This window comes from Orycteropus afer, unplaced genomic scaffold (genome assembly GCF_000298275.1).
Source record: "Orycteropus afer afer isolate SDZICR_OR568_19922 unplaced genomic scaffold, OryAfe1.0 scaffold00123, whole genome shotgun sequence".
Lineage (NCBI taxonomy): Eukaryota > Metazoa > Chordata > Mammalia > Tubulidentata > Orycteropodidae > Orycteropus > Orycteropus afer.
The window spans coordinates 5,508,059-5,524,533 of record NW_006921710.1 but is presented as its reverse complement, the minus strand read 5'-3'; the positions used below and the strand labels follow the sequence as shown (position 1 = coordinate 5,524,533).

The window sequence follows — 16,475 nt, the reverse complement described above, 5'->3', positions numbered from 1 at the left end:
GTATTCACAATAGCCAAACGGTGGAAGCAACCTAATGTCATCAACAGACAACATGGTCTGTTCACACAATGGAGTATTATTCAGCCACAAAAAGGACATGAAGCTCTGATACCTGCTATTACTGGACGAACCTTGAAAACATTACACTGAATGAAAGCAACCATCAAAAAGTGTCACAGACAGTATGATTCTATTGATAAGAAATGTCCAAAATAGGCAAATCAAGACACACAGACAGTAGATTTGTGGTTGCCAAGGGATAGGGGGCAACAGGGAATTACTGCTAATGGGGACAGGGTTTCTTCTGGGGGTTATAACATGTTCTAAAATTAACTATTGTGATGGGTGCATGATTCTATGAATATACTTAAAACCAGTGAATTGCACACTTTAAATGGGTGAATGGTATGGTATGTGAATTTTATTTCAATAAAGCTATTATTTAAAAAAGGAGCTCTGGTGGCATAGTGCCAAAAGGTTGGCAGTTCGAACCCACCAGCCACTCCACAAAAGGAAGACTGGGCAATCTACTTCCGTAAAGATTTACTGCCTCGGAAACCCAAAGAGGGTTCACTATGAGTCAGAATCGACTCAATGGCAGTGAGTTTGAGTTTATTATTTAAAAACAAGCTATAAAGTAGGGTAGGAGGTAGAGGGGCAAAGGAGGCCTTCTAAGGTCTAGTAACATTTATTTTCTTATCTGTGAGTTCTGATTCTACAAAGGTTTTCACTTTGTGAAATTGTGGACCTGCACATTTGTGATGTGTGTCCTTTTTTTTAATGACACAGTACAATACGTTTACTCCGGGGAAAAAAAAAAAAGGAAACTGTATGCATTGTTATTTATGCCAAGATCATTATTACGATTAGATACAACTTAAAATCTAAGGATGAGACAACAAAGGGGCACAAGGGTATTCTGGGATGATGGGAAGCAGTCCTAGATCCCAATTGTGCTGGGTCACGTGTTTGCCAAGGCTCAGTACAGTCCAAAGGGTGAATTTTCCTGTGTATAAAATATACCTCAAAAAATCTACCCAAGTATCTGACAAGGGACTTATCTCTAAAATTTATAGAAAACTCCAACATCTCAACAAGAAAAAGACAAACTATCCAATTAAAAAATGGGCAGAAGACATGAACAGACACTTCACCAAAGAGGATATTCAGGAGGCCAACAAACACATGAAGAAATGTTCATAACCGTTAGCTATTAGAGAGATGCAAATCAAAACAACAAAGATACCATCTTGCCCCAACACTAATAGCAAAGCTCAACAAGACAGAAAATAACAAATGCTGGCGAGGATGTGGAGATTGAGACTCTCATACACTGCTGGTGGGACTGTCAAATGATACAACTACTGTGGAAAGCAGTATGGCAATTCCTTAAAAAGTTGGAATCAGAAATACCATTTGATCCAGCAATTCATTACTAGGTATATATCCTAAAGAAGTGGAGCCAGGACAAGAACAGATATATGCACACCCATGTTCACTGCAGCACTGTTTACAATAGCAAAGAGATGGAAACAGCCTAAGTACACATCAACAGAAAAATGGATAACCAAACTATGGTACATACACACAATGGAATACTATGCAACCCTAAAGATGTTGTTGTTGTTGTTGTTATGTGCCGTCAAGTCAGATCCGACTCACAGCGACCCCTCCTTGGGTTTCCGAGGCAGTATCACTAAGGAAGTAGATTGCCCCATCTTCCTTCCGAGGAGTGGCTGGTGGGTTTGAACCGCCAGCCTTCTGGTTAGCAGTCAAGTGCCTTAGCCACTACGCTACCAGAGCTCCCGAAGAATAATGTAGAACGTACAAAACACCACATAACGTGGATGAACTTGAAGGACATTAACAACAACAAAAAAAAAAACTCATTGCCATCAAATTAATCCCAACTCATAGCAACGCCTCCTTGGGGTTTCCAAGACAGTATCTCTACGGAAGTAGACTGCCCAACCTTCCAAGGAGTGGCTGGTGGGTTTGAACCACCAACCTTCTAGTTAGCAGTCAAATGCCTCAGGCACCATGCCACCAGAGCTCCCTGGAGGACACTATGCTGAGTGAAATAAATCAATCACAGAAGTACAAGTATCCTATTACTTCATTATAGTAACAAGTCAAGGAAAGGTTTATATAGGAAGGAAACGTTCTTTGTTGGTTACTAGGGGTGGGAAGGGAGGGGAGGAACTGCAAAAAAAAAAAAAAAATCTACTCAACACAAAAAAGGATAGGCATGAAATGTTACGTGGCATTTCCAAAGATGAGTGTGAAGGCTGTGTGACACTATGACAGTATTAGCAAGCTCTTGTTTCTGAAGAGACTACAAGACTGTACACTGTGACCCCCACATCTGTGAGGCCCACACGTGCGGAAATCAGGAAGGAAATGACTAGCAGAAGGACAGGTAATGGGCCGTGGGTAATTTCTTCCTTATCTCTACATTGTGTGTAGAATTCGAAAATTATAGTTTTAATTGGGAGCATGTTTTAGTCCTCTAGTGTTGCTCTAACAGAAAATACCACAAGTGGATGCTTTAACAAACAGATTTATTCTCTTACAGTTCAGGAGGCTAGAAGTCTGAGTTCAAAGTGCCAGCTCTAGAGGCTGAGTGAAGGCCCCTTGACCTTGGGCTTCAGCTCTGTCTCTTGCTCCTGGCCCACAGGACCCAGAGGCATCACTCAACTCAGGCAGTGCTAGCTGCTGAGGCTGACAAACCCAAGTTCGACGAGTAAAATGGCACACTTCCAAGCTTTTCAAGCTACAAGACAGGCCACTCGTTCAAGTCCAGAAACAGCCCCAAGTCAGCAGGTAGCATGGCAGGCTGCTGAATGAAGCTTGGCTACATGCGGCACCCACGCATGTCAAAAAGCTCCAGACCAAAAACAGAAGCTCTAGACCTTTCTCAAAGCATCTCCTTACATACAGGAAGCAGACCACATCCCTAAGGCAGCTACTCAGCTGCTCACAGCAAATACCACCATGGAGTTGATTACCAGTCTCATCGTGGGGAAGGAATAACTAACTACATCCAGCTGCCTAGCCACTCAAAGCCAGGCCCAGCCAAGTTGGAAAATAACCTTAACTACCACAAAGTGATCCCTCAGCCTCTCTCAAGCCGCTATAGCAGCACCAAGGGCAGTGGTGTCAAGGCCAACACAATGGCAGCAGGAGGGGACACAGGATCCCAACATCAGTCCACATGGTAATTCCACTCTGGGGAATAAACAAGAAAACTCAACTCGGTGGAGAAAAACAAAACAAGAAAGAGATACTCTGCACTTCTGTTAAATTACAGCAGGTTCAAAGCAGCCTTCTGTCTGACATTAGGAGATGGCTAAGAAATGTCGGGACCATGGAGACAGGCACAGCTGCTCAAAGGGAGGCCGCCCAACCTCACACCTCATTCGAATGTTTCGGGAGGACAAACTTCTCCAAGGGAAGCTGCTGTCTGTGATGTCCACCATCACGTGCACTAGGACATGGTGCGGTTGCTAAAGACTAAAAACGCTGAATTGGAAAGCTACGACAAGTGAGAAAGGTCACAGTACATGCATTTTTGTTTAGAACATTCTTAATGGCAACAGCAAGCAGAGAAATACTACATATTAGTCTAGCACAGAAAACACTCTTGTTGTTAGGTGCCACTGAGTCAGTTCCAACACACAGTGACACTGAGTCAGTTCCAACACACAGTGACTCTATACACAACAGAATGAAACGCTGCCTGGTCCTGGACCAGCCTCACAGTTGTTACTATGCTTCAGCCCACCGCTGCAGCCACTACATCAATCCATCTCATTGGGAGGCTTCCCCTTTCTCACTGACCCTCAACTTTACCCAGCATATTCTTCTCCACAGACTGGTCCCTCCTGATAACATGTCCAAAGTATGTGAGACAAACTCAGCATCTTCACTTCTAAGGAACATTCTGGCTGTACTTCCAAGATAGATCTGTACATTCTCTGGCAGTCTGTAGTATATTCAATATTCTTCACCAATACAACTCAAATGCATCAATTCTTCATTGTCCAGTTTTGCATGCATATGAGACAACTGAAAATACTATGGCTTTAGTCAAGTACACCTTAGTCCTCAAGGTGACGTCTTTGCTTTTTAACTATTTATTTTTTTTATTGTGCTTTAGGTGCAAGTTTACAAAGTTTGTCTTACATTCTTACATTTAGTTTCACTCCTTATTTACCATCCCCATCCCCAATCAAGTCTCCTCCCCTCCCTGCCCAGTAATCCCCACCCCCACTCTCCCACCCACCCCAGCACACACACACACACACACACACCCTGGCCCCTCACAGTTCTGCACTCCTGTGTGTCCTGCATTTCCTCCATGCCAATGCTTTTTAACACTTTAAAGAGGCCTTTTGCAGCAGATTCGCCCAAGGCATTATGTAACTGGATTTCTTGACTGCTGCTTCCGCGGGCACTGATTGTGGATCCCAGTAAAATAAAATCCTTGACAACTTCAATCTTTTCTCCATTTATCATGATGTTGCTCACTCATCCAGTTGTGACAATTTTCGTTTTATGCTGAGGTGTGATACATGCTAAAGGCTGCAGTCCTTGATCTCATCAGTAAGTGCTTCAAATCTTTCTCACTTTCATCAAGCAAGGCTGTGTCATCTGCATACTGCAGGTTGTCAGTAAGTCTGCCTCCAATCTTGATGCTATGCTGTCCTTCATATACTCCAGCTTCCTGGATTATAAACCAAATCACTAACCTCACTGTCTATACATTACATATTATAGATTTCTGTGAAACTTGAACAAGTGTTGCTTTTGTAATCAGAAAAAAAACAAGATATAGAAAAGGGAAAGATGATACACAAGTAGAACAAATGAATCCACAGAATGTAGAATATATTAACCCTAAAATAAGAAAAAAAGCTTAAAATCACCAAATGCAACCGTGTAATGGGGGTTAGCAATGACATGACACAAATACTAGAACATGTTGGGATTTTAATGATCATTAAGTTCTTTTTCTTGTGCCTTCCTTGAAACAACACCATGACTACACACTTTGGTGTGGCACTGGTGACTGTGTTTTAGAGTGATTTTGATGATTTCTCTCAAGTAAATCAACTCTCCCACATCCACCTTGTCTTTGTGAACAACTGGCTACGTATCACTGGAAACAGATGGGAGGGAGCCACAACAGGAGGAAAGGAGAAGAAAAGTGAGTGACACCTTCCGAATACATCGTTACCTCACCTCACTGGGCAAATCTGCCTCAAAACACCTTTGAAGTTTTAAAAAGCAAAAATGTCACTTTGATGGTTAACATGTACCGACCCAAGCCATGGTGTTTCAACCACCTCATATGCATGCAAAGCTGGACACTGAAAAAGGAAGACTGAACACCTGATGCATTCCCATGGTCGTACTGGAGAAGCAGAGACCACAGAAGAACGAATAAACCACTCTCAACAGAAATCAAACAAAATGCTCCTTAGAAGCAAAGATGATGAGAATTCAACTCACACACTTTGGATATGGCGTCAGGAAAGCTCAATCACTAGAAAAGGACGTCATGGTTGATAAAGAAGAGCATCAGCAAAAATGAGGCACACCCTCAGGAAAGAGACTGACACACAGCCACAGAAATGGGCTACACACACTAATGATGTGAAGAATGCACGGGACCAGGCAGTGTTTCATTCCGCCACACCTAAGCCAGGCCCATGAGCCAGAGCCAACTTGACAACAACTAACAACACAAGTGCTTTTTTTTTTTTTTTTGTTTTTTTTTTGTTTTTTTTTTTTTTTCAACACAAGTGCTTTTTAAAAGTCTATCCCAGATCTCAAAAAGCTCCCCAGTCTGGGGTACCTAATGTTGGAGGGAGCAGCCTGTCCCAGGGAGGCTCTCTAATCTTGAGGCCTAGGATGTCAGCTGTAAAAATGTCACAGTAGAACCTCAGCCTATATGACCATGAGGCCAGAAGAACTAGATGGTGCCCAGCTACCATCAACCACTCAGAAAAGGATCAGTGCAGGAGATCCTGGATAGAGTGGGAGAACAATGTGGAACAAAACTCAAAATCATAAAAAAGACTACGTCTGCTATTCTGATAGAGCTGGGTGAGACCCCGAGACTATGGCCCCTAGTTACCCTTCAGGTCTGGAACTGAACTTGTTCCTCAGGCTTCTAGTCAAACAGTAGACAGGCACATGGGGTGAACATTTACATTAAGCAGATACACTCCTTAGAGTGATCAACCATGGGAGGATAGAAAGGCAGGAAGTTTGCACAGGGATATAGCTCAGGGGGCAGGAACAGACAGGAAAGAAGGATACAGGGAAGAGGTAACTATGGGGAGGAAGTGGGAAGAGAGCTGTTATGTTATGGGGAGTTGCAGTCAATGTCATGAAACAAAATGTGTATGAACTGCTATATGGAAAATGAATTTGTTCTGTAGACTTTCACCCAAAACACAATTTAAAAAAATGTCATGGTGGAGGCATCTGACCTCCTCTGACTTCACAAGGGGAAAGGAAAATCCAGAATAACATCAACAGCCCAAGGCTGATTCCTATGAGGCAGAGGTCAGCCATGCCACCATCCTCCAACCTCTATACCAATTCTGACATCAGCTGTCCTTCCCAACAGCACTTTCTACTTCTCTGCGAGGTTCAACAATTCATTGCAATGGCCACACGGAACTCATAGACAATACTCACGAATATGGGGTGTATTAAGGAAGTAAAAGGTTACACTTCATGATCAGAAACAACTCAGGATACAGTTGATTAATCAGGTCAGCCTCTTCTCAGCTGTGCCTGCAAGCAGACCTCTCTCTGGCCTTTGTCCCCTGGGCCTGGCCTCTGCCCTGATCAGGCAAGTGTTACAAAACTTTTAGCTCTGAGAAGAATAGAAATTTTTTGGGGAAAAAAAACTTTTAGCTCTGGCAGTAAGTGCCCAGAGGCACCCCACTCCCCCAGCAAGCCTCCTGCCCAAATGTACCCAGCCTTTCCTACCCCGTGGGCTAGAAAGCTCACTGTGCCTTCTCCAGCCTCCTGGTCCTGCTGCCACCATTTCTCTGCTGCTATTTCCTGTCGTCTCTCATCTCCGACGCTGAGCTCTGTCTGTCTCCTGGATCTAGAAGGTTCTCAGCGTAGGGATGCCAAGTCCAAAGCAATGTGCTGCTCTAGGCTTTGTGTGTGTAAACCTTTTCTTGACTTTTTACAGTAGTGTTCTCAAACATTATTTGTCCTTTTATGATTGACTAATTTCACTCAGCATAACTGTCTCTAGATTCATCCATTTAGGAGGTGTTTCAAAGACTCATTATTATTCTTTAATATCGCATAGTATTCCATTGTGTATATACACCCCGGTTTATTTATCTGTTCACCTGTTGATGACCACTTGGGCTTCCATCTTTTGGCTATTGTCAACAATGCTGTGACTAACTCTGATTTGCACATTATCTGTTTGTGTCACGGCTCTTACTTCTCTAGGATATACACCTACTAGTAGGATTGCTGGATCATATGGTATTTCTACTGCCAACTTTTTAAGGATGCACCATACCGTTTTCCACAGCAGTTACACCATTTTACAGTCCCACCGGCAGTATATGAGATTCCAGTCTCTCCATACCCTCACCAGCATTTGTTGTTTTCTGTTTTTTCAGACTTTGCTATTAATGCTAGAGCAGGCTCTTCTTTCTTGGTCGTAGCAAGATCCCCCTTTCTGTATTTGGATGGCTCACTTTAAGCCTAGCAGGATGGCAAAACTGACCAATGCCCTCGTTAGGCTTCCACATACCTTATTTGCATGGTTCCACCCCCGCAACAATGCCATGCACGGTATTGACATTATTAGCAAGCTATCCAATGCCCTGGGTAGGCCGCAAATACCTCATTTGCATAGTCCCTCCAATCATATGGTGGGAGTTATAAAGAATCTGGCTAGAAGGGCCATATTAAATAATTCACCACACCACATCTGTCCAACCCTAAACTGTGCCTTGGATACCTTGAAATCATAGAGCACACACTGGAATCAGATAGAACAGAGTTCAAATCCTAGCTTAGCTGGATGATAGTTGTATGGCCTTAAACCAGTCCCTCAGCTTCTCCGAGCCTGTTTTCTCATCTCTAAAATGGAAATCATAATGCAGTACCTTATATGGTTGTTTGGAGGAATAGGTGAGACAAGGGAGAAGCCTTTAGAACCGTGCCCACTACTAGGCTACACAGCACCTAGCAGGAGGCCCAGCAGAGCAGTTGAAAGGATAAGAGAGAGTCAGACTGCCCAGGTTCAACTCCTGCCTTCATCACTCACTAGCTCAGTTTGACTCTGGAAAAGTTACTTCAACTCCGGGTCTTCACTTCCTCAACTGTTAAGTGGAGACAATGACAGGCCTGCTTCAAAGGACAACAGTGAAGGTTCAATGACTTACAAAACTTAACTTAGAACCTGGTAAAAAGTACAAGCTCACGGAATGCTAGCGTTATTATTATTGGTGTTGCTATTATTCGGATGAGAGAGCTCTGGTGGCGTAGTGCCTAATGCATTTGACTGCTAACCAGAAGCCTGGCGGTTCAAACCCACCAGCCACTCCTCAAAAGGAAGGTTGGGCAATCTATATCCATAGTGATACCGCCTCAGAAACCCAAGGAGGTGTCGCCAGGAGTTGGATCCAACTCCACGGCAGTGAATTTGGTTTTTTTGGTTTTTATTTTTTGGATGAAACAAAAAGAAGACTTAAAAAGGGGCAAGGCCTGGCCCCTGAGCCAGCTAGGGGGCTCCCCGTGCCTATGATAATCTAATAATTTTTCCTTACCGTCTGCTGCTGTTCCGTCCAGTTCACCTCAAAGCCATCAAACGCATGGCTCTGCCAATTCTTGTTCAGCTCTCGGATGACCATGCCCTCCACCCTCCGAAGAAAGGCTGCAAGCCGGGGGCTGTCCTGCAGGGACGCAGGAGGCACAGCAGCCGGCACTGGGGGCTCGGTCTGCACCTCAGCATCGGCATGCTTCCGGGCCTGGGCAGACGCCTCGGCTGTGGCAACGCTGGCTGTCTGGCAGCTTTTCTGGAGGGGGAACAACGCACAGCAGTCAGCACTCGGGGTAGCCCAGCATCACTCACCGAGAGAGGCCACGGGACGTGCGGCAGGGCCTTCACTGCTGCTGTATCTCCTCAGGTGAATGGACCTCTGTTCATTTTGTCAGCCTGAAGTTTGCCCCTTTCCTCTTGGAACAAACCTATCTTTCTTAGGAGAAACCCAATCTATGTGGTTTGGGTGGAGATGCTCCCTCAACTCGATGTTCCACCGCGAGTGACACATGACCTCAAGCTAGCCAATCAGAGTACTGTATCTTTCCCTGAGCCACAGTGATTGGTTCAAGAATGTTCACATGAACCAAATTGGCGAGTAAAAGCCAGCCCCAGGACTTTTGGTGAAACTATTTGGGGGGACGCAGCAGTGCCCTTTTTCCTTTTTGTTTGTTAATTCCATATAACAAAACATTTGTCCCTTCAACCATTTGAAAATTCAGTGACATTAATTACATCCACCACGTTGTACCACCATCCCCACTATTCATTTCCAAGTTCTTCTATCATCCTTAATAGAAACTCAGTGCCCTTAAGCAGTAATTCCCCCTTTCCCTTTCCCACCCATCCCTGGTACCCACTAACAGACTTTGGTCTCTGTGTATTTGCCTATTCTAGGTATTTCAATAAGGTGGATCATCTAATATCTGCCCTTCTGTTTCTGCCTTCATTCAGCAAATTTTCCACATTCATCCATGTCCTAGTATGTGTCAGAGCTTCAGCTCTCTTTATGGCTAATAATCCAGTGTACGTATATACCACATTGGTTTACCCATTCATCTATTGGTGGACATCTGTGTTGTTTCTGCTTTTTGGCTATTGTCAATAGTGCAATCAACAGTGAACAAGTATCTTTTTGCATTCCTCTTTCCAGTGTTTTGGGTATATACCTATGAGTAGAATTGCCAGGTCATATGGAAATTCTGTGTAACTTTTTTAGGAACCACCAAACTGATTTCCACAGCTGCTGCACCATTTTACATTCCCACCAGCAACAGACAAGGGTTCAGATTTCTCCACATCCTTGCCGACCCTTGTGTTTCTGGTAACAGCCATCCCAGTGTGGGGTGAGTAGTATCTTGCCATGGTTTGGGTCTGCATCTCCCTAAGAACTGACACTGAGCAGCTCTTCATGTACTGACTGGCGATTTGTCTATCTTCTTTGATGAAAAGGAGTGCTCTTTCTGAAGATACTGACCTGAAAGCTACAGAAATCATGTCATCTTAGAGCCAGCAGTACCCATCTTTGCCAGCACATGGGAAGAACCTCAGACCTGGCCACCATGGAACATCTTACAGCTTCTCCCTACTCAAGCCCCTTATTTGGCAGTCAGCCCTCTGGGGTAGGTTATCTCCAAAGTGCCCATGTGATCAAGGGAAACAGGCTGTCTGTGATGGGCTAATGGGGAGAGGGGGAGAAACAGACTGTTCCAGCCCCTCCTCTCCACTCTACCATCTGCCTCCCATTCCTTTTCTCCTGCTCAGCCGGGCACAAGTACAGACCTCAGATCCGGGAAGGTGATGCCTGCTGCCCTTTCTTATGGAGACATCCAAACTTTGTCAAACAAGGGAGCTGTCACTGTGATCACTGTGGTTGATAAGAGAGGCTCTCCTCACTTGGCCACTCCTCTAGCACCCTAGCACCCGTACTCACAGGGCAATGACAAGTCCCTGGACTTAATGGCTCTCTCCCTGCCTCTGGCTCACTCAGGCTTGGGGGGAGGAGGGGCTGGGGGTGATGGCCCGTTAGGAGAGCCAGTCCAGCCATCTCCTGGTGAGTGTGAGAGAAGGTGGCCAGCCCCACACAGGGGCAGCTCTCTTCAGAATGTGGTGTACTCAGCACTTGCACCCCATCCTCACCTTCAGGCACTGCTCTAACTCTCTCTCTGCTAGTCCATCCCACCGTTGAGCTGAGTTCCCCCAGCGCAGGAACCCCATGTGTTCAATCCTTGGATCCTCAGCTGCTAGCATGGTATTTGGTACAGAGTAGATGTTCATTTCTGCAAAAACGTATTCATTGAGTATCGACTTACCAGGCTCTGTTCTGGTTACTTAGGATACAGCAGCAAACAAAAGAGGCAAGATTCCTGTGCCCAAGGAGCTTACATGGGAATAGGGATGGGGGTAGACATTAAATAAACAAAAAAAAAAAAATCAAACACAAATCAAGCTAAAAGCAGTCCAGAGTTACAGGAGGGTGAGAGCGGCTAGGGTGGCTAACTGCAGGGCCAGCAAGGGAGGACTCCCTGGGGTGCCAGCATTTGAGTTGGGATGTGAAGGCCAAGGAGGAGACAGCCAAAAGGAGAGGTCCAGGAAAGTGTCCTGGGCAGAGGTGGGAAGAGCTCATCAAAACCTTGCAGTGAAAAAGGTCGACATGTTTGGGGACAAGATAGCCAGCAGTGTGTCCAGACATACAGGTAAGGAGAAAGGGCACTGCGGGCAAGGCCCAGGCCACGAGAACCCGCAGGCCCAGATGCAGAGCTAGGATTTCTCCAGCTTAACCCCCAGAAGGCTTTAAGCAGGGGAGCGACGCGGACAGAGCACTGTGGGAGACAGCTGACGGCCTTCAGGGAGCAGGAAGGTGACAGCACTCAGGGAGCAGAGACTACAGCGGAAGCCTGGGGGTCCAGAGTTAAGGGGCTGGATCCTCCACAGCCTGAAGCCCACTTTTCTGCTCGAAGAGAACCTGCATAGATGGGGAACTCCAGAACCGGAAGAGGCTGTCTAACCCTGCGTCTTACTGATGAAGGACATTGAAGCCCAAGAAGGTATACCTTCTGGAGAACCTGCCTACCCCAGGAAGGCCCCTTTCTCAGGACAAACGCCTATCCAAGCCACAGGCGGGGTCCCAGCAGCTATGGTTTACTGGGGATTCCTACCTAGACAGTGGCTACTGACTGGATGGAAGTGGACACTAACTCAGGCTGGGTCAATCACATTCTCTCAAGGAAATTCATAACTGAGACAAAGTTTCACCGAGTTAGTCTGTACATGCCTATAACCAAAACATGTAAACCAGAGGACTGAAGACCGGCCAGGCTCCACAATGTGGGCAGAAGCATTCAGAGAAAGCCTGTCTGCAGAGACATCCTCTCAAGAGGATGCATGAGAACAGCAGAGCTGGGAGATGAGGCTAGCCCCCCAAGCCTTCTAGACTCTGGTCCCTCCCCTTCCTCAGGACCAGCCACACCTTCTGCACTGAAGTTCCAGAGACACCTTTGCAGCCTGAAGTGTCTGACTTTAGTTTTTGTTACTTGCCATCAAAGTGGCCTTAATCACTGCCATAGATGGCCCAGTAGGTTATCTGGGCTCCTAAACTCCCAGACTACCACCCAATAAGACCTTCCTTCTAAAAGGGTTGGCCATCCTAGGAACACTTGTCACGACAGAGGAAATGGCCCCACTGGGTCAGGAGACTACACTCTCAACCCAGCACTTCACCGCCAACAGTGGCCCAAGGAGTGTGCTGTGAGAAGCCTGGGCTCCTCCTTGCTTTCAGCCTCAAAGTTTAAACAGACACTAGTGTCTCCTTTTAAGTCCTTATAGTGTCATATAACTTATATGACAATGTCAGTCAGAAACTACCTGCCCAGAAAAACCCATTCATGAGGTGTCCTTAGAGGGTGGACAAACTTCAAAGTCATACATAAGCAGTCACTTTGTTACTAAAAAAGATACTGATTATTTAGTAACAGCTCTTCAAGAGGAACCTATATTAACTATCCCTATCAGTTGTGAGACACAACCCTTTTCAAGATCTGTTAAAAGGGGGTGTGAGGATAAAGAAAACCAAAGACACATGGAAACAATTCGTCCAAGGACTGGTGGATCATGCAGACCTCAGCCTACAGGACCCTGAGACCAGAACCAGATGATGCCCAGCTACCACCATCAGCCACTTGGAAATGGACCAGTGCAAGAGATCGTGGATAGAGTGGGAGAAAAATGTGGAACTCAACTCAAAATCATAAAAGACCAGGCTTACTGGTCTGACAGAAACTGGTAAAACTGCCGAGACCATGGTCCTAGGGTGAGGTCACCCTTTGGGCCTGGAATTGAACTCCCATAGCTTCCAGCCAAACAAGAGACAAGTGTATAAGGTGAACATTTACACCAGATGGGTACACTCCTTAGAACAATCAATCATGGGAGGTCAGAAGGGCAGCATTTGTACAGGGAGGTCAGGAATGCACAGGAAAGAAGAACACAGGGAAAAGGTAACCACCGGGAGGAAGTGGGAAAAGAGATATTACATTATGGGGACTGCAGTCAATATGATTTAAAAAATGTGTATGAACTGCCATATGGAAAATGAACTTGCTCTGTAACCCTTCACCCAAATCACAGTTGGAGGGGGCAAAGTGTGAGGGGAGAATGTCCTACAATTTAAGAAATACAGTACCAGACAGAGTGGGAGTCTAGGATGATACCGAGCTGAAGGCATGTTTCCTGCTCACCTCCCTGGGCTAGGCATCACCACCACCAAACACGGAACACTTACTTGGAGTCAGCCTCTGGGCTAAGCTGACAGAGATTCTATTTCATCCTCCTCCCAACCAGCTTAAGCCAGCAAAAAAGAAAAGGTTGCTTTTTTTCTTTTTTTGTGATTTGGGGTAAAAGTTTACAAAGCAAATTCATTTTCCATTCAACAGTTCACCCGCTTTTGTTCCATGGCACTGATAGCAATCCCCACAGTATAACAGCTCTACTCCCACTTCCTCCTTGTGGTTACCTTTTCCCTGTGTTCTTCTCTCCCATGGATTCCAGCCTTCTGAGTTATCTCCCTATACCAGTGCTGCCCCCCATGGTTGACTGTTCTAAGGAGGGTATCTACCTGGCGTAAATGTCCACCTCACAGTTTTGTCTATTTGGTTGGAAGTTAAGCCATGGAAGTGAGTTCAATTCCAGGCCCAGAATATAGTCTTGGGGCCTGCAAAAACGGCAAGGAGGCCACATATTCTGACCTCCTAGAACCCCACAAGAGGAAGACAGGATTACCAGCAGTAACCCAAGGCCTATTCCTGCCAGGCCAGACATGCTGCCTCCCTCCAGACCTTTCACCCAAAGCACCCACCACCTCTCTCCTGGGTTCGATAATTCGCTGCAGTGGCCACACAGAGCTCACAGATTATGAGGTTTATTAGGGAAGCACCAGGCTACAATTTGAGTTCAAGAAAAATGCTCAGTCTCTCTCCCAGCCCACCGTCCCTCAGCCAGCAGTCTCTCACAGTCTCTTTCTCAGCAGTGCTGGTCCCTCGGTGTCTCACTCAGCAATGCATATCTCTCACGTCTCTTTCCCAGCAACGCGTGTTTCAGGAGCCCGTGTCTCTTTCAGCAGCACATCTTCCTCCACCAGCAGTCAGGGAGAGTTGTGCCTCTAGGAGGCCTCCTTTTGAGCCCGGCAGAGTGGTCAAACTAGCCAATCATAGCATCAGAACTCTAAGCACCTGAGAGAGAGTGGGAACCTCCCAGAACATTGTATTGTGCCACTCCCAACAGAAATACTCCACTTGGACAACTTCAGCAATCAGGAGCTCCTCAGTTGCTCATAGCAAATCCCACCTTGGAGTTTACAAAGACTTATGGGTAGAAAAGCCACACAAAGTAATTTACTACACTGCAGGGCCATAGTCTTGGGGGTTCACCAGTCTCTATCAGACCAGTAAACCTGGTCTTTTTTATGATTTTGAGTTTTGGTCCACATTTTTCTCCCACTCCATCCAGGATCTCCACAATTTTGATCAGTGGTAGCCAGGCACCATGTAGTTCTTCTGGTCTCAGGGTCATGTAGGCTGAAATCCATATAGTCCATTAGTCCCCTGGACTAATTGTTTCCATGTGTCTTTAAGTTTCTTTACTTCTCTTTGCTCCAGACAAGAAGGGACCAATGGTTCCATCTTAGATGGCCGCTCAGAAGCTCTAAAGTCGCCTCTTTAATCCCATGCCTAGCATGGTACAGGCAATGCTCACATCATCACCCCCCTTGCAAATGCCTCCCTTAGCACAGCCCTACTCTGTGAGACAGGGTTCCACCTGGGGTGGGGCAGGGCTCCCCACACTGACTGAGGGGTGCTGTGGAAGCAGAGCCCACCAAAGAGACACACTGGGCTCATGACCTTGCCCTGTCCATTTAGGTGCCCTCCATCCTCCTTCCCGAAATTCTTCTTTTTCTCAAGTTACCTTCATTTTGAAGTCCTCCCTTTCAGAGTCCAACATACACACCTGATGCTCAGGTATAATGGGGTAACAATGACCACTCACCCACCCAAACTAGTGGCTTTTTGTCAGCACACGGTGAACCCAAGTGGGTGTGCCTACAAGATCTGACCAAGGTGTAAGCTCACTGTGATGCTAATGAGCAGACAGTGCGACGGGAATCTGTCAGATGCAAACTTGAACCAAGTCAGTTTTGTGATGCAATATGGATGATTCTCTCTCTAAGAGTGTGGGGTAACACTTAACCAGCACCAAGGAACAATCTCCTGTTTACTTGAACTTGCCTCATGTGTATGAGGGCAGCATACAGCTGCTCTAGGAATGACTTGGAGCTGAAAGGCAATGAAGAGAAGACCAGTAATCAGATGTTTTCCCAGAAGCCAGGAGACACTGTTACAAGGCTGCCATGTTTGTGCTATAATTCCTGAAGGCTATTCTAGTGTCTTTTAATTCCTTCGTGTGTACCTTGAGACAAATCTAGTATCAAAACCATCTAGCAAAATCAAAGATGTTGAAAACCACAGATTTCATTCTTCTTTGAAAATCTCTGAAAGGCCAGACCCCATATTAAAGACAAACTCACTCCAGCAGGGGGTGCCATATGCTGCAGAACCCACTGCGGCCAGGAAGGTGCCAAAGGTCTAGGTGAGGAAGGGCTTCACCTTAAGGGAACCTTAGAGTCAAGCAGCTACCACCGCAATAAAAGTAAAATGACAATAACAATAAAAGAGTCAAGCAGCTAGGAAGCTAAGCTTCATTCAAAGCAGAAGGGGAGAAATTCTACAGAATCACATGGGATGAAATGATGCAAGAAAATGACTCGATTCAGAACATTCTTTAGGAGACTCCAAAACACACAAGACCCACTCCCTGTCCTCAAGGAGCTAACAGTCCTAAGGAGACAGCCCTGAATGTCAAGAATGTACCCCATATTTGTGCTTTAGAAAGATAACTCTGATGGAGACAGAGCATTAAGTTAGTGGTTAGAATCACATGAGGAGCCTTTACAAACCCAGCTTCCAGGGTCAGACCACAGACCAATTAAGTCAAAATCTGGAGGCAGGACCTGTTGTTTGTTGTTGTTGTTATGTGCCGTCGAGTCGGCCCCGACTCATAGCGACCCCTCCTTGGGTTTCCGAGGCAGTATCACTACGGAAGTAGGATT

General features: G+C 45.8%; 1 protein-coding gene across 1 annotated transcript in view; it reads right to left on the bottom strand.

Moving 5' to 3' along the window:
- DYNC2I2 (dynein 2 intermediate chain 2) overlaps nucleotides 1-16,475 on the bottom strand; it is a 26,413-nt gene that overhangs the window by 5,432 nt on the left and 4,506 nt on the right. The window contains exon 2 of the mRNA XM_007944359.1: nucleotides 8,823-9,071. Within this exon, the coding sequence (XP_007942550.1) occupies nucleotides 8,823-9,071 (249 nt within the window). The remainder of the gene's footprint in view (nucleotides 1-8,822; nucleotides 9,072-16,475) is intronic.